We start from the raw sequence: 21,526 nt of genomic DNA on the forward strand, positions 1-21,526 counted from the left end.
GTCATACTGCTATGAACAGCCTTCCTGGCTCGAACGTGTGTTGTGAGTGTGGTTTATGGTGCGAGGGGCTGGGTTTATATTGTCCTTGATAAGTTATGTTTGTGTTCTGCTCCTAGGCATCAGTGGTATCAGAACGGGATTACGAGAGCCTGGTGATGATGAGGATGAGGCAAGCAGCAGAGAGGCAGCAGCTGATTGAACAGCTCAAGCGGGAGGACGAGGAAGAGTCTCACACTTAGCATGAGAGTATGGATTCTTCCCACCCCATCATTCATTTCCAGAGCTGTTTCTTAAATTAAGTCAATAAAACTCCTTTTTTAAAACTGTTGTAGGAATACGAACTCTCAGCGACTGCAGCCGTTGCCCCCTTCCAGTGCAGGGGAAAAAATGGCTGCGTAGGCTTCAGAGTAAGTATGTCAGCCTGTCAGTTTGTGTGCGCAGAGCAGCTTCCCTGTCGCAGGGGGCAGGGGGTGAGAGGTGCTATCAGAACACCAAACCTTGGAGCTTCTTTCAGTTCCTGAAACTTGTTCAGGAGCTGTGGATCCAGAATGGATTTGGCAACAGCTGTTTAAAACAACCCACAGAAAGACATTGGTCTGTTTAGAGAAATGTTTTATTGGTGTTACCCCTACAGCAGGATTGATACACAGCCCCAAATAACCCAGCATTGCAGCTGCTGCTGTTAAAGATTACAGAGCCCGTACCTGAAATGTTCACAAGACCTTTCTGTGCTGCTCTAAGGCTGTTCAGGAACGGTGTGTTATGCTTGAATGGCACTCTTGGGGCTGAAAGCCTGATTACGCTGCTAACCGCAATCCCATTCGGGAGAGAAACCAGGCTTGCTGCCGAGTGAAGGGATTCTCGAAGAGCGCTGTGTAGGTGTAGCAGTTCCCGCTTACGTTTCTGGGATGAGAACCTTTGCCATCCGTGCCTGGCCTGCCCTCCCTACCCCTGCGGCCCGGGAGAAGGTATGCCCTGAACTCAGCGTGTACCTCTCTCTGGGGCAGCCCTGAGGGACAGCCAGACAAGTCTGTTGTTTGAGCCTCCTCCAATGCATGCTAAATAGGAGATGATTAAAATGGAAAAACCTGGTAGTTGCCAGACTGCCGTTCTGATGAATGCAGAGAGCGAGCCATCTGTTCTCTCTGCCTGATTTTGTCTGGACAGGGCATACCTTTCTCCGCCAGGTCTTATGAAACAGCAGGGCTGGAGAGTTTCCATTGGGTCAAGTTTTGCCTCTACACCACTCCTCCCCCCGACACCCAAGTACCTGGGGTCTGGGGCAGAAAGGAATTAAGGGGAAATTTTTTTTCAGTCCTGTGTGAGATGAACCCCAGCAGGATCTTGTCCAGGTGGAACGCAGACGTCTTCCTCGCTATTCCTTGTGGAGGCACCACACCAGCGTCTGGCCCACGCCTGTCATGCTCACCACACGGTACCCACAGCTCTCCAGCTTGTTCAAGACTATCCGCGGTGCATCGTTCACATAGTACTCCCAGCTGCAAGCAGGAAAGAGGAGAAGAAATAAAAGGAGGTGGAGAAGGAAGAGACAAGGATTTCCTTGTGGAAGTGACTCTGCCTTGCTGCTAAACCCATGTAAGACAGGGCAGTGACCACCTCTGGCATACTGTCTGTGTGATGTCATGTTTTGGTGAACCAGGTGGGGAAAGCCCAAACCCACAGTTGCCCAGGCAAGGAGAGAGCCTGCCCACAACGGAAGGGCCATGTTAAATTGAAATGTGGGAGGGGGACCCCTTATCAAAGCCACGTGCTGCTTAATTAATCGGGCTGAAGCTGCCAGCAGAGAGGGTTCACGAGTATTTACAGCTGGGAAATCATGGGAAAAGAGGATAATCTCTGCAAAGCAGGGAAGGATGATTCAGGTGTTTCTAAGGAACGAAAACCCTATGTTTTTCCTGTGTCAGAGCATGTCTGTGAACTGGGCATTTTTGAGAGCCTGTGCTTGAAATTTGGGGGTTGGGAAGAAGTGCTGCCTTCAGCCAAGTATTAAGCCTCAGAAAACCCAGAAGTTGACAATCCTCAGCAGAGCTGCCAAATAAGGTGGAGCATAGGCACCTCTACCCTGGCAGTTCAGAGCCGTTGCACACTGCAGGTGTCTAGGAACTTGGGATCTTTGTCCAGCTTTTACTCCTCTGCTGGCTCTCTGCATTCGGAGCAGAAGCTGCTCTTCCCTCCACCTCATCCTGGAGGATGCTTCTCTGCAGAAGACTTGACTGCTCCCACCATGAGGAAAACAGACGGTGACTGCAGAGTGGAAGGGTAGCGCGATACAGACAGAAAACGGGCTGAATGGGGTAGGGAAGCAGCAGAGCTGAAATGGCAGGGGCAACCTTCGGGGCCGGGGCCGGCTGCCTTCTTGTTCTTTTAACACGCCTGTTTGGATCCAGTATTTATTCAAGCAGATGGGATAAGCTTCGTAATAGTTTTGCTCTTCAGATGACTCACTGTGCTAGATAAGCTGATAATGAAGGGCTACAGGATCTCTGGTGATCTTGTTTGGGCACCTTAACAAAGACTTTCCTGATTTTCATACTAATAACAATAGAAAAAGACCCAAAAGTATTTCCAAAGTTGTTCTTGCTAAGACTGTGAAACATTAATGGAGTGGTGAGTGCTTTTAAAGTGTGAAATAACACCAAGATGTGAAAGCTTTTTCTTTTTTTTCCTTCAGTTTCTCAAGACAGACTATACTTTGCTATAATTATAGATGTGGTGTAAAGATAATACGTATTATTATAAGTGTCTTTGAACTTAATGCTTTCTCTAAGAGGCTTGCCACATACTCTTCAGATTCACATGTTGGAGTTGGTAAATATTATTCCCATTATGCAGAGGCAGGAGCTGAGGCAGGGATTGTTTGTTATTTATATGAACCTAAAAAACCTGAGTGGCTGAGCTAAAAGCAGAAGGAAAGCTGAGTTGCCCAGGGCTTTAAACACAACTCCGTATTGAGTGAAACAAAAGGCTGCACACAGCGCCTGTCAGTTATACCGCTGTCTCTGTGTGCACCCCGTCTGAATCACGGTGGAGTGGCAGGGAACATGTGCAAAGCCTTTCCTCCCAGCTGAATGCCAGCAGGGAACAGAAAAATCACCTGCCATCAGAGGGGAATTCTGCACTTTAGGTATGTGAGTAACAGCAAGCCCAGCTGCCCGCGTGGGGACAGGACCAAGCTGGCCAGGAGTGTCCTCCACATGCAGCTATTTTCAGTGGTGGAGCAGCCAACCTCCCGGTGATACCTGCCTAGCTGTCCTTTTAGCTTCCTCAAGGCTGAGGCTTGGCTGTGCCCTGGGGAGCAGCTAAATTGAAGTATTATTAGGTGCCTCAGACCTCGGCTCCCAAAATATAACAGAGAGACACTAGTTTTCATTTAAGACCAGTGCTGATAACCTCGGTAATTACAGGAGATGCTGGTATGGTGCCCAGCAGTCATCCATGTGTGCACGTCCACCTGGTGGACTTTTTCTGCAGCAGGCAAGGGTCAGACATTGGATGTATGACCCCGCGCTGGCCACCAGAAGTGTGCGGGCTGGGGCAGGGCCAGCTGCCCTCTTGCTGAAGCCCCGATGCCCTGGGGTTCTGCCCCCGCACATGGCGCAGGGAGCGGCCGTGCGTGCCTGCACGCCGGCAACTGGTGGAACTTAATGATGTGCCATTTGCAGGAGCGAGTGCCGAGCTGCGGAACAGGATCGGCACTCCCCCTCATTAGAGGCAATCAGGTACTTCATCTGTCTGTCACAGTGCCCCAGCAGCTCCATACTGCTTAGACCTTTTCTTTCAGGCTCCATCCAAGGTCATGTTTAAGGGTTTGGGGCCCACGGTGCTACAGGAAGGGCAAGATCTGCAGCGTCCTGTAGCTGGGCTTACTGCTAGCAAAGCCTTGCAGCCAGGTGGATGGAAAATCCTGCTCAGCTGTGGTGCAAATACAGGAGCTCTCATCCCTGGCTGGGATTTGTGGCAGAGGGGTGGCCGGGGCTCACCCCGCCGTGCCTCTCGGGGTGGCAGCAGCCACATTCCAGCCAGGTTATTTTCTCCACCCCTTGTTGCTCAAGCGCAAAGGGGGAAGACAGCCACGGGGACACAGCGCAGTTGCCCTGGCTGTAACACAAGCCACAGCAAGCAGCAGGTGGGGCAAGAGGGAGCTCAAAAGTGCTCCGGGCCACAGGGAGGGAAGAAGGATGGGGAAGCCACCAGGGAGATCCCATAGAAAGCTCAGGTCCCTTCTCCCAGACAAGCAAGATGTGGCACTCTGGTTCCTTATAGTGCTGCATCTCCTCCCTGGCTGCTGGTGCAGATGCCATGGAGGCATTTTATCTTTGCTTTTCCACCTGAATCCCAGGGATCCTTGCCCGTATCTCTCAGGAGCCAGCAGCACTTCTTCCTTCTTGAAGCCTTTTCTTTCTCTCCCCCCTCGCGTCTCCCTTCTCTCATTTCATAACTCCCTGCCTGCTCCCTGGCTCGGCTTGGCAGGCAGCAGCACGAAGCTGATGCCGCTGCCAACCCCCGGCCACCCACAGCGTTGGGAACGGCAGCACTGGGAGGGCTCAGCCCTGCGAAGCCCCCAGCGCCACCCGGCAGGGAGCTGCCTGACAGGGGGGCTCTGCCGTCCACCACCACCCACCCCTCCCGAGGCAGGGGCTGCCGGGTGGCTAGGTTTGCTTTTGGAAGGGTCTCTCTTTTTAACAGGCAGCCTTCAGTATTTACTCTTTTAATCTCTTCTTGCTTTAAAATCTCCCAGCCCATTCAGGTTTTTAGCGCTGCAGGAGCTGAGGTCCAAGCCCCTGGTGTTTGCCAGGCCGGGGCCGAGTACGTGGGTTTTCCCAGCTCCACCGATGGAAGTTTGAGAACACGCTGGGACTGAGAGGCCTCTTCTGTTTAACGCCTGGTTCCCTTCCTCCTCCTCCTCCCCTGTGCTACGGTGGGAGTGGGCGAGCTTGAACAGAAATCTCACTGCTCCTCTCCCTTGTTTTAATTTGCATTTGAGGGTTTGTTTTGCTTTGTGTTTGGTTTTTTTCCCAGAGAAAAACACGAAGTGAGATACCATGTGGGGGAAAAAAGAAACAGTGGGCCAAGATGTAAAGAACACACTGGTAACATCTCCGAGTTGCACGCTGATGAAGGCTGGTGTCAAACTCGGCGTGGGCAGAGAGAGAGACAGGGACATAGAGAAGCGTCAACTATATACGGCTTGGGAACACGTAGGCTGATGGGCTGGAGTTGGGGCGGGGGGGACGGACGACACGCAATGGGAAGCAGCTCCAACCCTGGGGCTCAGCAGTCCAAGGAAAAGCTTCAGGAGCTGCTGGGAGGGGCTGGCTCGGATGTTCAGGAACGGGGAGAAACCTCAGGCTGCACTACAGCGTGGGACGGGACAGAGTGCGGATGAGCATGTCGGGTGGTTCGGCACCGAAAAAGGCCCCAGCCAGAACAAGGCTGGCACAGGCACCGTTTGCTTCCGAGCATCTCAGGGCTGGAACTGATAATAAGGCAGAGGAGGCTTGTCTTTCAGGACTGAGGGGGGGATGAAGGCAGGAAAGGTCACACAGAAAGATTCACAGGCTCAGTGTGGCTGTTCCATCTCAGCCAGGGCACGTGTCGGGGCGCAGCCAGCAGCAGCCCCAGCATGTAAGGGGGAAGGAGAGGGGGGAAGTGGGTCAGGTGCTACAGTGGGACCAGAGCAAGGAAAAAGGAAAAGCAAAAGCGATGATCTGGCAGCATTTCCCTGGGTGAGCATTGACAGGCAGGGGCAAGGGCGTGTGTGTACCCTTTCAGCATCAAACTAGTCCCAGGATTAAACATGCACCTGGAAGATACCATGATGAATACGAGGAGTGAAGATGTTCCAAATACAGAAAATAAGGAGAGGGGGGAGCCTGAAATGTGGCAGAGAAGGAGGACTTACAAGTGATTGCCCAGCATGTTCCTCTTCGTGGCCCCCAGGAAGCTCATCAGGCTGGGGTCCGAATGCTCGTCTCCCACCATGGTGGGGCCAACCTCCTGCAGGGAAAGGCAGCAGAGTGGGTGAGCGATGTGCGGCAGCACAGCCACCCCCTCCCCGCTCCCCAGCACAGCTCCAGCAAGAGCTTTACTGGGAAGGGAATTATTGCCAGCCACCTGCCCGTCCCAGTAGAGGAGCTTGGTGGTTTTGCTCGGTGACGGCCACCTACTGACAGCTCACAGTGGCTCTGGTCCTCTGGGATCCACCACTGGGAAGTCTGTAGGACAGCAACAAGGTGCTACTCAAGCCTCATCATGCAAAACAAGAAAATCTATGTGTTTTACCATGAAATAAGCATCCCCAGGCCAGTTAGGGACTGTTTGCCTGTCCTGGTAGAAGACAGCTTTAGGAATGGCTCCACTAACTGGGAAGGGTGAGAAGATAAGGGTGAGAAGGTGCTGCAGAGTGCTGGGGACAGATGAGCACCCATGGGATGATGAGGGACCGTCACGCTCCCTTGGAAGTGGCAGGAGACTGGAGGAGCTGGGTGGACGCAGTCAGAGGCATGAGTCATCTCACTACCAGAGCCATCAGGTGGACTTCCCACACATCGTAGCAGGGAGGGCAGGGACATTTCTGTACAGTGCTAAGCCCCTCTATGCCCCAAAACCTACCCCTGCATGCTCCTGGCTGTCCCTGAAAACAGCAGCATTTCATTGATTTTAACAGGTGGAGCAATTGTTTTCTTTTCAATCTCCTCCACACTACTGAACAAAGAGTTTGCAGATGGAAACCGTTCTTCAGAGGGATGTTCCCCCTCCACTGGCAAACCTGCATCACACTATTATCACACTTCGTACCATGCAAAGGGCTGCTCAACCCTAAATAATCTCAGGAATATTTTAAGTATCAGCCAGACCCTTTTTTACCCACCATCTTTTCTCTACCACCCCTCGGCAAAAGCAAAGCCCAGGGACAGGACAGGGGGTCCCTAAGCCTCAGGGGCTGCGTGGGGCGGTTTGTGAGCTGCCTGCTCCACGCTTGGCCATGGTCTGGGGGCAGCGGGATGGGAAGCTGCACACTTTGACCCACAATGAATTTAGCAACAAAGCAGCTGGACAGTCTGATGGCCAAGAAAGCAGTGGATTTCTCCTTGGCTGGGCGAGGACTGGGTGCAGCACAGAGGGTAAAATCCCCCCCGACAGCATCTGTCTATGAACGGGCACTGGCAAACTGCATGTAAATCATGAGCCTCGATCGGATCCCAACTAGAAGCACTTACGCAGCGGCACTAATCAAACATTTTAGCAAGCTGTGCAAACCTGCTGGCACACTCTGCTGCCTGGAGCGCTGGAAAAGGCAAGAAATGGAAGCAGAGCCTTCTCCGCTTGCTGGTCCCTGCGCAGCCCTCCCACCCACAGCCCAGCACCATGAACCCCATGGGGGAAGTGCCATGGGAGGCAGTGACTCGTCCCTGCCCCAGCCACTGCCAGGAAAAAACCAGCAAAGTCAATCACCCCCTGCAAGAACAGGACAGGCTGTTTCTAGCCACGGCTCAGTGCCAAGTTTTAGGCTGGAAATGTTTGCTTTGCCTTGCTAAAGAGCAGAGTTTCCAAAGTGCCCAGAGGGGAAATGTGCTTTGCCATGCTAATGCAGCCCTTTCCCGACAGTGCTACAAACCTCAACCATGCTGCGCTCCCTGTATCTTGGTCCATATCATACGATGTCACTGCCAGAGGATGCTTCAGCGCTGCAGCATCCCCACCCGTCCTCCTTCTCAACAGGCTGCTCACCTGGTCCCAGATGCGTGCGTAATGGGACATCTTCAGCCACAGCAGCAGCATCTTTCACCACACTCCTGCCACTTGTTGATTTGCTTTTTTCGCCATTAGCCCCTTCCCATCGCAAACCCACATCATCGTATTTGGGCTTTCAGACATACAGTTCCCCTTTGTGTGGGGAAAAGGAAAAAAACCCTCAAATACAGAACTATCTGCTCTTGTGGTCCTGGCAGGACATGCCAGCTGACAGGTCAGCACCAACCGCTCTGTGGGCTGCAGATGGCTGCAATCGCTCGGAAGTAGTGTTTCCTTTATGTCTTTATATGAGAATAACGGGCTGAGCTCTCAGCCCACGCCTCGGCCAGAGACCCCCACTCAGCCAGAGCCCCCGCCGCTGCTTGGGCTGCCATGCAGCACCCCTGCTGCCAGCAGTGCCCTTCCCTTTGGCTACGGCTGCACCTTCCACCGTCAGACGGCTCTTTGGGGAAGGGGGAAAAGCCACAGCAAGGACACGTGGCCCGAGGTGAGCTTCTTTGATGTTCCTGGGACCCTACAACAAGTGTCCCTGGTGATGTGACTTGCTGTTCCGGGTGGGTCCTGGGGGAGAGGAGCAGGGGTACGGGCACCCCAGTGCTCTCCCCCTGCCTGGCACCCGGGGCTCAGCGAGGTGTGAGGGCGGTGGTGCCCAGCCTGGCCGTGCCGGGGCCCCCCAGATCTGCGGGGCATGCCCCCCCCGAGGTGCCCGCCCCAGCCGGGAGCTGCGCGTCCCCACCCGGGCCCCCCCGCAGGTCCCTGCCCGCCGGGGGCCGGGGGCCGGGGGCACTCACCATGCGGATCTGGGTGCTGATGAGGAGGTACGGCATGCTCCCGCTCCCGCGCCCGCCGCGCCCGCCGCTCCCGGGGGGCCGTGCCCGCGGGGGCCGTGCCCGGGGGCGGCCCTCTGCGTCCCGCCCCGCCGCGTCCCGCCCGCCCCGGCTGCGGGGGGGCACGGGGCTCGGAGGGGCTCGGGGGGGTGTTTAGCCCCGGGGAAGCCAGGCCCACCCCATCCCCGCCGGCGCTGGGCACGGGGGGGGGTGCCCGCGGGGTCCCGCCGGCCGCCTCGTGCCGGGGGTCGGCTCTGCCCTCCCGGTAAGGGCGGGAGGCCGGGGGCGGGGAGGGGGGGGCGGGTGGGCTGGGAAACGAGCTGGGAGGCGAGGGACTGGGAGGTGGTGAGCTGGGAGGTGATGGGCAGGGAAGTAATGGACCAGGAGATGGTGGACTGGGAGGCGCGGGACCAGGAGACAGTGAACAGGGAAATGATGGACGCGGAGACAAAGAACCAGGAAATTAAAAACAGAGAGATAAAGGACCGGGAAATGACAGACAGAGGAATGAGGACTGGGAGATGACGGATCAGGAGCCAGGCAGGTGGGGACCCCTGCAGAGCATCCCAGATGCCACCCTAGGGTCCTTTCCAAACATTCCCCTGAAGCAGGATGTGTGGCATAACCAGCATATCAGGGAAAAAAAGTCACTTTTTCTACGGACTGTTGAGCTTTTATCTGGAGGCGTGGGGGTTTAAATCCCTTCAAAATCTGAGGAGAAGCTCATTTCCCAAGGCCAAGACAGAGAGAGATGCTTCCTCTGTAGGTGCTGATGGAGTAATTCCCACCTCGACACCCACCCTAGCAGTTTTAAAACTATATATAAAGCAAATAATCTGTCCATAAATAGCAAATAATAGATCCCTAGTCTCAAAACTTGAACAGAAACCTCTCCATGCAGCTCACAAGAGATGATTAACAACCCATAATCAATTGCTAACTTTGCTAGTAATCTTCAGAAATAAATGACTGCAGGAGAAAGCAGAAGAAGGATGCTCCCATGCCGAGGAGCCTCGCTGCACCGTGTCCTTCCTGCCTGACCTGCGGCCCGTTTCTCTGAGCTGCCCCGAGTTGCTGATTAACTGTGACAGGGAGCAAGGGAGAAAATTAACATTTCTGCTCACTAGGCTAAAGGAAACGCTCCAACAAAGCCAAGCTTTGCTGTTATTATTAACATTATTATTGACTTTTTTGGGTTTGGCATGATAAAAGAAAATAACCAGCAGAGGCTGACGTCATCATCTTCCTAAAAGGTGCCCCAAATATCCCAATATATTCATTTCGAGCTGTATGGGGGAGACCTCACTCCACAGGTTAAACATCAGCTCGTTTAGATCATTTTCATCCTAAAGAGGGTCTTCCAAAATTCCCCACTGCCAGACCAGTCCAAATGTTTACTCCTAACTCTGATGTAAACCTGTGTTTGGCTTCTGGTGTGATAAATTAACACGCTGTTGCCTCTGTTGCCCAGTTAATGAAAGGGAAATGTTGCCTCCTGCGCATTTCACCTGGGCTGTGTTTGATTTCAACAGTCCGAAATCCATAACCCCTTTGGACCTCCACCGGGCGGCCTCAGGCAGTTACTGTCCTGCTGGCCACAGAAAATAACACAGATGTGAAATCCAGAGCCTTCGGTCTATCCACAAATTAAAGAAAAATATAGCCAGGGTTCTTGCCCGGTGGCAGCCTGCCCAGCTCTTGCTCTCTCTGGTCGGTCTGGCTCATACACCACTCTTTAATGCCGGGGGGAAGATAAGAGAGGGAAATGAAAACAGAGCCTGCACACAATATTTTGGTATTGGATTTCCTGATGAGATACCAGAATCTGGGAGCCAGCCCGAGCGCTCGGCCCTGCAGTGGCGTGAGAGCGAGCCATAAAGCACAGCACAATGTATCTCAGTGGTATCATTCATCATCTGAAAGCAACTTATTACCCTTTGGCACTGGCTCCGACTGGTCTGCTTACAGCCCTCAGCGGACATGCCAAGCAACAGGGGCCAGCGGGAGCTGCCGGCTTGGAATCTCTCCCAGTAATTCAGATAAAAGAGAGAAAAGGGTCATTTGACTGCAGAAACCATCACCCCATTACCCACACTTACAAGAGGCAAGTGGCATATGCAGAGCTTTATTTTTCCTCTTCTGACAGCAGCCGCTTTTTCTAATTAACACCCTCTTCTTTCTGCAGCACCCAATTAAATTTCCCGCCCAGAATATTATTAATTGGACAGAGGGCAGCAGCTCAGGATGAGCACCCCTGACCCTGAGGTGTGGCTTTGCTTCTTGAAGGTGAATTGCACAGTGGGAGATGAGCAAGCTGCCGATTGCTGCCACTGGAATTGTGACACCGGTTAAATGGTGCTGGCTCGGCACTCGGGCACGGGCACCACAGAACATCTTTAACCCACCTTTTTAGCTGGGAATGAGTACACTGTAGAGGGTGTTAAAGGAACCACTGGTTTTCCCGTGGCTGTTCCAGAAAAAGGTGTTGCTGGTTTCCATAATCCCAGTATAAGCAGCAGGTGGGAGGTCACGCTGGGGGTTGCTGCAGGATGGAGAAATGCAGCCCCCGGCGCTCAGGCTGGCTGTTTGGCCGCTCCTGCCCTCCGGCCCTGCACAGTCTATTTCCACCTCAAATACCTCCTCCCCCACCCACAGCCGGTGGTGTTCTGCACCCCCGACACCGTGACGAGCCTGCAGAGGGTTCGCTTGCTAAAATCACCATTTCCCACCCCCACCGTTTCCCTCAGCAGCCGTGGGGCTGAAGGATAGTGAGGGAACACTGAATCCAGCTGGGATTCCAGATGCACCAGCCTGCTGGCACCCAGTTGCTGTCTGCGGGTGCGAGGGGGTTAAAGGGAAAGAGCAGAGCCCCTGCGCTGTCCGGATATTGCTCCCGCCAGGAGCCGCTTATCGCTTTATTAGAGCAGCGATATGAAGGCTGCATCACCCAGGTACTGTCCGCAATATGGCGGGGGTGGGGTGGGGGGTGGTGCTGCCCGGCCTCTAGGGCCCCTCGGCAGGTGGGACAGAGGGGACAGGGACAGGGCACCAGGTGACGGGTGGGTGACGAGCCAGCGGCTGCTGCAGTGTTGGCCCCTGGCCCACCAGAACTGACTGTGGCAGTGAGGCAGGCCACGATTCTGGGGGGTGCGGCTGTAGGGCTGGGGTATGGGGGCAGGTGCAAGTGTAAGTAAGTGCAGGTGTAGGTTCAGCTGCAGGTGTAGGTTCAGCTGCAGCTGCAGGTGTAGGTGTAGGTGCAGACACAGATGCAGCTGTATGTGCAGGTGCAGGCATATGTGCAAGTGCTGGTGTAGCTGTATGCGCGGGTGCAGGTGCAGCCCTATGTGCAGGTACAGGTATACGTGCGGGTGCAGGTCTAGCTGTAGGCGCAGGTACAGGTGTACGTACAGATGCAGGCACAGGCGCCGGTGTACGCGCAGGCGCAGCCGTAGCCGTACGCGCCCCCCGCCTGCCCCGGGCCCCGCCCCGCCGTTGGGCCCCGCCCCCCGTCGCGCGGCGATGACGCGGCCCCGCGCCATTGGGTGCCGGCGGGCGCAGGTGGCCGCGCGGCAGGCGATGGCGCGGGCCGGGCCGGGGCGGCTGGCGCTGGGGCTGGCGCTGGGCGCGGCGGGCGCCGGGCTGGGCCTGGGGCTGCTCTGGGCGCTCAGGCGGCGGCGGGCCGGGCGGGCCTGGCGGCGCGGCGCGGCGGAGGCGGCGGGGCGCCGGAGCCAGGGTAGGAGGGCGCGGTGGGGCCGGCGGGGGCGAGGCCCGGGGCAGGGGCGCGGCGGCCTGCCCCCTCCCCGACGGACGGGCTCTGCCGGTGCTGAGGCGCTGCCGCTCAAGCCGTTGGCCGGAGGGGCCGCCTGCGGCCCGCGGAGCCCGGCGGCGCCGGGTCTGTCCCAGGCCGGGTGCTGTTCGAGCTGTCCGAAGACGCCAAGCTCAGCCGCGGCTCCCCTGCTCCGGCGGGGCCGGCGCTCGGACGCTTCAGCAAATGCCGGCTGCCGGCCGCGGCCCGGGCTGTGCGGAGCCGGGGGCTTGCCGGGCTTTGACACGAGGCGGCGGGCCCGGGCCGGTGGGTCCCCGCGGGGCAGGGCAGTGGGCCAGACTCAGACTAACATCGCTCGTGGGGGAAGAATTTTCCCTGGACTGTGTTTGTGGGGTACCCCACGGCCTGTCCGTGCCTGCCTTGTGGCGGGGGTTTAACCTGTGGTGCTGCGCGGCCCGGTTTAGATGCTCCTGCCGCAGCCTTGTGCCGCATGGAGCCTCAGCCGAGAGGGCGGGGGGTCCCCAGGGGCCAGGCCGCCTGCTATCACTGCAGTGTCAGCCCTGGCTGCCAGCCGTACACCTGGGGAGGAGTCGGTGCATCCAGGCTCGTGGGGCTTGTCCCTGGAGCAGCAGGTCCTGAGCGGGACTTGGGAGGACGGGAGCATCGGCCGTGGGGTAACGGGGGAGTGACAAGTGCTGCAGGGGGAGCAGGTGCCTGAAACCAGCACACTGACACTGTGTACAGCTCCTTCTTGAGAAAGCAGCAGAGCAAACTGACATGTCTGAGAAGCAAAAAAAGAGTAGGGAAAAGGTTACAGTACTACTTTTATTTAGGAGAGTTTTGACTTTTCTTATCTCTTGAGTCCAGTGTGTTAACACAGGGTACCTGTGTTACCTGTCTTCCACAAATCTGGCTGCTTTTTTGAGAGTGATTATCTTTGTTGTTGTCGTTAATACAAAAAGAGTGTTCCTTCTTAAATTCACTTAACTGGTAGTATATTTATTTATAATATCTGAGCTTTCAAGAGAACATATTTAAAATCCACAGGTGTAAATCTGTTCTTACGTGCCAGTTGGTCATCCTGTATTTGCAAGAGGGTTTAAGGATCAGAGTCAATGGTAAAGGTTCTAGTTGCTCAGTAGAAGGCAGTGACACATTTTAATGACTAAACTGCTACTTAGTCTGATGTCTCCTCTCTGGGTTTCTGTGGGGTTTTTTTTTTTCCCCTTGAATAAGGATAGAATGACTTTTGTCACGTTATCTTGTAAGCTGGTTGCTTTCGCGGCTGATAGCTTCCCGAGTTGATTGCAATTCAGGAGAAAAGCAGAGTAGTTTTTCAGCATGGTGTTAGTACAGAAGTGTGGAGAATAGGAATTAAATTAATTTGCAGTAAGGACTTTTTTTAAAAAAAAACAACCAACACAACAACAGTTTCTTCATCTACAGTAGACTTCATGATATTCAGTATGGATTTTGCTCTTTTTAAGAAAAAATCTTACAAGTGCTTGTGTCAGAGGAGGGAGCAGTAAACCAGCTGAAGAACCCAGAACCTTAGGCCAGGTCAGGTGGCAGTACTCGAGACCAAGCCTCATCTCCTTCCTCTTCCGAAAACAAAATTGTGCTAAGATATCCCAGGTAAGGTCCTTTCCTGTTTGCATCTAATGAACTTTCTCTCCTCTTGTTTTCTTTAAGTTGTGCCCAGATTGCCAGTGCCTGCAGAGGCGGAAGATGGTGTGATGTACGCGCCTCTCCTAAGGCATGACGAGCAGGTGGATGTGCTGGAGCGCCTTGACTTTGTGGTGAGAAACATTGCAGAGCTAAGAAAAGAAGTGGAGGAGCTACGAAACAGCCTGCAGCACTTAGCGGCAGAAATCGTTGGTGAAGTCAGGTATCGACTCTGCCCTTTTTTGTCTTTTTCTGCTGTTGCCCGTATTTACTCCATAGCGTGGTAAACCAGCCATGACTGAGTATGTTAAATTTAAAATACAAAAGTGGCAAAAGTGTCTCTATAGTTTCCATTGGCCTTGACCTCTGGTGAGATTAACGTAAAAAACCTGTATGTTTAGCCAGGGTTGGTTTTCTTTCTTATGGAGTATTCAAGTAGTGACACTTGCTTTGTATTCTAGACCAGAAAATGTATTTGTTCTGTAAATGTTTGTCTCTTGCTGCTGCTGTTTTCTCTCTGACTGCTGCCAGCTGTAGGTAACTTTTGATACAGAATAAAAAGTCCTATATTCTGCAAGGTGTTTCAGGATTCCTTTGTCTTTGTTCATTGAGGAAATTGGAGGAATACATGTGATATGATTACCCCTTTGTATATGGATTGCATATATGAATTGTATGTGGACCAGCTCTGTGGGTAGACTTGCCTTAGCTGTAGAATGCAGTGTTTGTATGGTAGCAGAGTGTTTGTATAAGCAGGAGTAAGTCACCTTGTGAATTCTTTGGATATAAAGCAAATTGGATAGAATCTGCTAGAGAGGAAAATGGAAGTGAAATAGCAGATGTTTCGCTATCAAATGTTTATTTATCTTTTTGCCTTCCTCAAAGATCCCATCTGGAAGAAACCCAGAAAGTAACTCGCCGGAGGCGGTTTCCTAGAGAAAGAAGGGATTCCACAGGCTCCAGTTCCATTTATTTCACAGCCAGCTCAGGAGCAGCCAACACGGATGATGGAGAAAGTGAAGGAGGGTAAGCAGAGGACCAAGTTAGAAGCAGCTTTTAGGGGCTTTAGTGCCCAACTACTTACGCCTGAGCAGTTTATAACAGAAAGGAAGGGATTTTTTTCATCACTAGGTGTCTGTCACCCTGGGTTTATGTGCTTTTATTACACGAAGTCTGTGACTGCCAGGGCCAGATGGAGAGAAGTGCAATGATTCTGACTTCCAGAGAAAGGGGGGAAAGAAGAAGAAAAAATAAATAGTTTTTGAGGGTTATTTTAAGCAATAATTTGATTAGGGAATTTCACAGAAAGAAGGGAAGTAGAAGTCTAGCCTGGGACTTGAGTGAGATTTTATAAATAAAATTTCCATACAATAATATATTTTAGAATGGCTGGAAAACTTGAGAGAGTTAAAAATATATTCCAGTTAACTAAAATGTCTTTGGCTAGGGTGTTACATAATGGAGTTTTCTCAGTGTCTCACACCAAACAGTTGTGTTGCTTAGGTCTTAATAATTTGAAACCAGGTGAAAAATACTGTATAGTTTAAGAACACCTATAAAAATTACAAAGTAAATGCAAGTGTTCTCGTATTAGATAGATAACAAGAGGTCTGCTGCTTACATGTATGTGACTGCCGTCTTTCCGATGAAACACTTCTCTTCTGTGCCTTAATCAGATGAATTGTATAGCTTTTGAGGTGTGTAAGCGTGTTCTAAAATATGCAGTGCTGGCTGTATGTGCTTTCCCAAGGAAGTTGAAAGGAAATGTAACTTAACGAAGGAAGTTAATTATAGTACTGAGAGCAAGGCAGGCAGAATTTGGGCATGACGTGCTGTTTGGTAGCAGCTAAATGACCAGTCAGCTGGTGTGCGCTGACACTTGGTAGCACGGGTTTGTAATCAGGGGACAAAGCAGCCAGTGCTGTAGCGGCATCCTAGAACAAAGGACGTGGAACCGCAGGAAAGAGGCGTTGTGATGGCCAGAGAACTGTGGCTTTTTAGTATTTTATCTTTAGTAGCTGAAGTGGTGAAGCAGGAGAAAGCTGATGTGTGGGTGTTTATGTGAAGCAAAATTAGGGAGTAAGTGGTTCACCGTGGTGTAATCGATAACAAGGCTGCATAACAAATTTTAAAACTTTATAGTTGGTTCTGGAGACAAGACCTTGCTATCTAGATAATGAAAGATGCATCGAGCCATCAGGGTGCCAATGCATTTTGTAAAGCATGCTGAAAACAGTGGTCTTACTCAGTGGATGCCAGCTGTAGGTATCATCTGATTGTTAGAAAATTTTAAGTCATGATGCAAGCCGACAACAATTCTGAGGTTCAGAGAAGGCATCATCCTTGGAGGACCTCAAGTAGACTGTGGAGCAGGGATTTGTTTTTCTGCAAAACCTCATTACTTTATTAAAATGTGATGATTGGAGGAGTTCTTACTTTTTGTTTAAGATCTGTTATTAGGTTTAATGATCAGTGTGGAGAATCGGTGCATAAGCAGCTCTCGTCTAACTTTAAAAAAATTCTAGTAGTATATAATTTCTTACTCTGGCCTGTGCCCTGTGCAAATAGATATAATACTAGTCTGTTTGGGACGAGCTGCCTTTACTATGCAATATTGTCTTTTAGAGATGTAAATACTAAAATTTCCTAGTAGAAAATCAAGGTAGGAAATGTAAATTTTGGAAAAGACTGGTTTAGCTTTTTAGCAGCCACTGGGAGGAAGAATGAGACTATTCTCAACAGGGAAGTTTCAGCTGTGTATTCATTTCTGACAATTGGATTATTTTAATGAAATTCAGAAAGAAAAACTCACATTTCAGCTTTAGTTTGTAAACCACATGGACATAAGCATCTTCTCAGATTTCATATACAATTCACAAAAATCATGATGAGCTTTCAGGAGCCCAGAGGTCAGTCTTGGGCTGCTTAATTTCTCTATATTGCTTTGGCACTGCCTTGGTCTTTTGGGCTTCTCTGCCGCCTCTGCCCATGTGCTCTTTTGTTCCAGATAGTGTGTTTTCGTTTTTGTTCAGAATGTGTGCTAGCCGGAGGCCTCAGCATATGAGAACATTTAGGAACTTTCCATCATTGTAAACTTGAGAAAACAGGCTGATAACATTAAATCCCTTAATCTTTCTGAAAACTGTTGAGTTTATGAAGTTTCATACGGTAATACTTGTCTTTTTAAACTGGCAGCAACTTGCGTGAGCTGTCTTGGAGAAAACACATTTTTGTGGTGAAGAAAAAAAGTGTAGAGGAGCCATCCATCGCTGCCTGTTTTTTAAAACCGTATTGTGTTTCAGGAGTCATCAACATGGCTCAAAAGTGTTTTTCAGCTGAAATATTGAAATCTTTGCAGCTGCCAGTAAAATGTTGTAGTGAGACAGTGTCACAGCTGTGTAGCCCACAATTGTGCTGCACAGTCGGTTAGGACAGGAAATAGGAGAATTTGAGGAGTTTGTGTTTAAGTACCGAAAATGAGGTGGTCTAGAGAGCTTATAATATCATTGATCTTAAGAAAATACCAGGAAATTGAGTTTCTAATGTGGAGCGGAGCCATGCCAGTGTCACCTACCACTGTGTTGCGACGTTATGCGTTAATTTAGTGCTGCCCGTGTAATCTCCAGCATGTCGCCTTGTAGTGCTTGCTTTCCTGGCTTTGCAGTGATAAGGCTGACTCTTACTGTATTTCTTGTCTTAAAATATTTCACTACAGAGTGGTGTGTTTTTAAATTTATGGGTGAAGGTTGGAGGCTGTGGTGAGTGAGGGCATATGTTTACCCTCTATCAGAGGGGGAAATGCTTGAGCATTATTGATGGTTCTCAGAAAATTGAAGCTTTGATAGCCAAAAAGCTAAATAGATATGTATATATTTAAATATATATAACATAGTCATTATCGATGTGTCGCCAAATTACTGTAACTGCTTGCTTCAGATATGGACTTTGGTCACATATCTTTGCCTCCAGACAAAGGCAGCTTCACACACAGAGCACCGGGCTCTCCCTCAGCCAGAGCAAAAGGGAGTGCAGCTGTAGTTACCGAACGCCCCCAGACTGCAATGGCTTTCAATTCTAGCAGAACTTGTAAAGTCAGCTTGGGCACAGTTTAATTGGGTAACAATTACAAACATCCCCTAGAATTAAGTGTTTGTGGGTCTTGAAGTAACTTGCTTCAGGAAGAGAGCTTTCTATTCAGATAAACCAACAAAACCCAAATATAAATTAAAATACTGTCTGACTTGCACTTACTCTTCAGTTAAAAATTTGCAGATAAATGTCAGGGGGGACAAATAAAGAGTCGTTTTTAAAAATAAATCAGTTTTGTAAGTAGGTACCCCACTGCAGTGGTATCAGTGTATATATATATATATGTATATAATGCTGTTTTAAATTTCTAGCTTAGGTGCCTGTATATGATTTGGGGAGCTTGCTTTTTGCTGTTTGCAGAAACTTTGATCTGAGCTTTATCCTGGTTCCGTTGACTAATTTAGCAGCTCATCATGGCCTGGGCTTTTGTACATGTAGTGGCTCATCTGCTGTCTCCTTGCTGGACTTCTTGCTCATGTGAAATAGTTTTGATCACTCTCCTGCTGTTCTGCACCTTTTCACATGTCAGTGTGAACAAGCTGTTTTGTATTTAGCGCTCAGACAAGATGATGGAGGTACTAGATATTGCCAAAACAGCTATTGTGTCTGAAATTTCCTGGAGCAGGCCAGAAACCTCAGGCTATATTTTCCACATGGGGGTGTGTGTCAGATTTTTTTGTTGAAATTCTCTTTTGTAATCCATACGATAACTGAGTTGTCCTGGTTCTGTTCTTAGTTGTTAATTAATTCTCTTACACTGACGTTAGAAGGCCTAAGAGAAGCTGTTAGGGTGTGCAAGTGTGATGTGGACACTTGCGGCCGAGTTCTATTTAACTTTTGCGGGGGCCTTCTTTCTTCAACTTTCTGAGGCTGTGTATATTACATGTGAGATAATGATCGGTGTGTTATTTGAGACACTTGGATTGCACAGAGTTCTCCAGGATAAACTAAGACGCTCCTATTAGGAAGAATTGTTTTTTCTGTACTGTATGTATAAAACTGTATAGGCTGCACAGCATCTCCTCAAACTAATTTTGCATTGTGGGGTGGGTTTTTTTCCCCCCTCAAAGGTACACCACAGCCAACGCTGAGTCTGATTACGACCGGGAGTCTGAGAGAGAAAGTGAAGAAGGGGAAGATGAAGTGAGCTGTGAAACAGTGAGAACTGCACGACGAGATTCCTTGGATCTCATCAACGAGGATGAAACGCATTTAATCTTAGATTCCTCGCTAGAGGAAGGACTGGGTCAGCTACTGCAGCAGGCTGACCAGTTGCACAGTGGGGATGAGCAGGAGAAGAAAGAGGGATTCCAGCTGCTGCTGAATAATAAACTGGCGGTAAAGGTTGCCTTTTTATATTTTCCAGCAGTGATTTGTGTTTTCAGCTAAATAGCTGGGAAAGAGGAAATTGCACATCTTAGTAGGGTCCAAGGCCTACACAACATCTGGGCCAGCTTCCAGTGGCCCACTTCCTCAGGAGCAGCTTGGGAGCGGGCTGAAGGCCAGAATTGTTTTTTGCAGCAGCAGCCAGTTTCCAGTTGCTTTTCAGTCTTGGAACTCCATGTCTCTTCATGTCATTGCTTTCCCTGAGTGAACACACTGTACATGTGTAAAATAACAGTGCTGTGTGTATACAGTAAACACGGCAAATGTTGTGAAGAACGTTTTCCCTGTTGCAAATGCAATGGCTCGATCTGTATTCAGGAAACTTGGCCCTCCTGAGGACTGCCCAGGGCACGCGTGTGGTGGTTCATGGGATAAATAAGTAGCGTGTTCAGACAGAAAGGTTAGGCAACACCTATGTGTATGTTAGTTAAGGAGATTACAAACCTGGATGGTGCAGGTGTTTTGCCACCTTAAAGAATGTGTCTTTTTTATATCACATAGGCAATGGGAATCAGTCCCCTGATTCCATGAATGCTGGTGCTGCCGCTGGGGTGTGGGGATGTGGCGAGGGGCAGTGGCAGCTTTCTTGAGCTGTTGCAGGTGGCTGGCTTAGACCTCTGGCCATGCACAGCTGATGCACTCGGTATTGAAATGTGGCTTGGAGCCCCAGTGCAGGCGTGTCTGTGCCAGCTGCACTTGTGCTGTCAGCCTCTGTTAGTGTTTACCCAAGTACTGTGTAGCCAGCAAAGGAAACGTTTTGGGTCACCAGCTTTTTAAAGAGCAATACCTTTTTGGCTCCTGTATTTCCAGGAGGAGCAGAAGGAAAGAAATAACAGACAACTGGATCAGTTCTTATTTCAGGTAGTTCTGTTTTTTTCCTTCCCACCAGACCTGTTGGCTTCTGAAATTCTCTCATATGCTTTTTGTGGTGATTCTCCCACTTCTTTATTTACAATACTATCACAAAAGAAGCCAAACTCGTAAGTGGTTGTGGTTTAATTTTCTACTTTTTTTTTTTAAGTAAGTTTGAGTTTGTCAGAACATGCCTGCTTAAAATTCAGCAGTACACCTACTGTACCATCCCAGGTTTAAGATCGAGGCAGGATGTGAAACTGCTTGGATGTGGACTGAGGCACAGAAAAAGTAAAATTCAATTTGTGAATTTTAATTAAGGAAGTAGTGAGGTTTAGGGTGATTTCCACCCCCATAGTGCCTTGAGGGTAGTGGGGACTGCTGAAGAACTAACCCCAGTATAGCCATTAAGTGGAGGGGTTCCCTGTGAGAAGGCGACAACAATTGGACCGGTAGCAATAGTGTAGCATTGGAAACTTAATTAAAAATTTGGGCATCTGGTTTGCTCTCTTGTGGTTCTGCTTCAGTTCTCGTAGAGCTGGGCCTTTTAAGGTTTCAGAAAATGTCTGTGTGACTTCTAGTATGTGCACCCACTTGATTTTTCTTTCTCGTGGTCTTTGTCAATGGCAGAATGGGTCTTGATATATCAACGTTTATGTTTTTACTGCAGTATGCAGGCCAGAAAGAATTTCTTTGGCGCCTGGCCCGAGCACATAGCGATATGTGCGAAATCACAGAGGACGCAGATGAGAAGAGATCGTACGCATCTGATGGTAAGGAATTGTGTATTTGAGGCAAAGGAAGGGGGTGTTCATAGCTGACATTACACTTCAGATTTATAAACACTACTGTTGCAAAAAATGTGGTGGATTTATGTTTTTTCTTGTAATTTTTTTTCAGGTAAGTAGCTAGCAGTACTGTGGTGCTGTGTGTTTAAAATTTCTGCTTTCTGAAAGATACTATAAGTAGACCAAGGGCTACTTATAAGTGTAAAAATTTGTCAAAGCTATCATCCTGTGTGGTATTAAACAAATTTTGCTGTAATGCATTCAGTTTTTCTGTATTGCTAACATGTGCAGATATAAGAAAGAAGCATATTTTTAAATGCATATTCACTTAGAGGAATCAGTTTGGTTTCTTTCCCTTGTTCTTCTTCACTATCTAA

General features: G+C 50.2%; 3 protein-coding genes across 8 annotated transcripts in view; 2 read left to right on the forward strand and 1 right to left on the reverse strand.

Annotated features, from left to right (window-relative positions):
* DNAJC17 (DnaJ heat shock protein family (Hsp40) member C17) overlaps positions 1-471 on the forward strand; it is a 105,883-nt gene extending 105,412 nt beyond the window's left edge. The window contains exons 11-12 of one of the 2 annotated variants that reach the window (XM_055721602.1): positions 117-246; positions 333-471. In XM_055721602.1, coding sequence (XP_055577577.1) covers positions 117-239 — 123 coding nt within the window. In that variant the 3' untranslated portion in view covers positions 240-246; positions 333-471. The other variant, XM_055721601.1, reaches the window with a different exon arrangement.
* A 124-nt stretch (positions 472-595) lies between these two features.
* GCHFR (GTP cyclohydrolase I feedback regulator) lies at positions 596-8,709 on the reverse strand. The gene is made up of 3 exons (XM_055721604.1): positions 8,568-8,709; positions 5,924-6,018; positions 596-1,499 (listed from the first exon to the last, which is right to left on the reverse strand). Exons 1-3 carry the CDS (start codon positions 8,601-8,603, stop codon positions 1,376-1,378), a joined length of 255 nt encoding a protein of 84 aa, XP_055577579.1. The 5' UTR covers positions 8,604-8,709; the 3' UTR covers positions 596-1,375.
* RMDN3 (regulator of microtubule dynamics 3) overlaps positions 7,384-21,526 on the forward strand; it is a 43,025-nt gene continuing 28,882 nt past the window's right edge. Inside the window, exons 1-5 of one of the 5 annotated variants that reach the window (XM_027804158.2) lie at positions 7,384-8,263; positions 14,062-14,257; positions 14,920-15,060; positions 19,194-19,461; positions 21,032-21,134. In XM_027804158.2, the coding sequence (XP_027659959.2) occupies positions 8,149-8,263; positions 14,062-14,257; positions 14,920-15,060; positions 19,194-19,461; positions 21,032-21,134 (823 nt within the window). In that variant the 5' untranslated portion in view covers positions 7,384-8,148. Of the gene's footprint in view, positions 8,264-12,157; positions 12,337-12,411; positions 12,676-12,844; positions 13,002-13,658; positions 13,930-14,061; positions 14,258-14,919; positions 15,061-19,193; positions 19,462-21,031; positions 21,135-21,526 lie in introns of those variants that run through there. The other 4 variants (XM_055721597.1, XM_055721599.1, XM_055721598.1 and 1 more) reach the window with 4 other exon arrangements.

Source organism: Falco cherrug, chromosome 10 (genome assembly GCF_023634085.1).
Source record: "Falco cherrug isolate bFalChe1 chromosome 10, bFalChe1.pri, whole genome shotgun sequence".
In the NCBI taxonomy this organism is placed as follows: Eukaryota; Metazoa; Chordata; class Aves; order Falconiformes; family Falconidae; genus Falco; species Falco cherrug.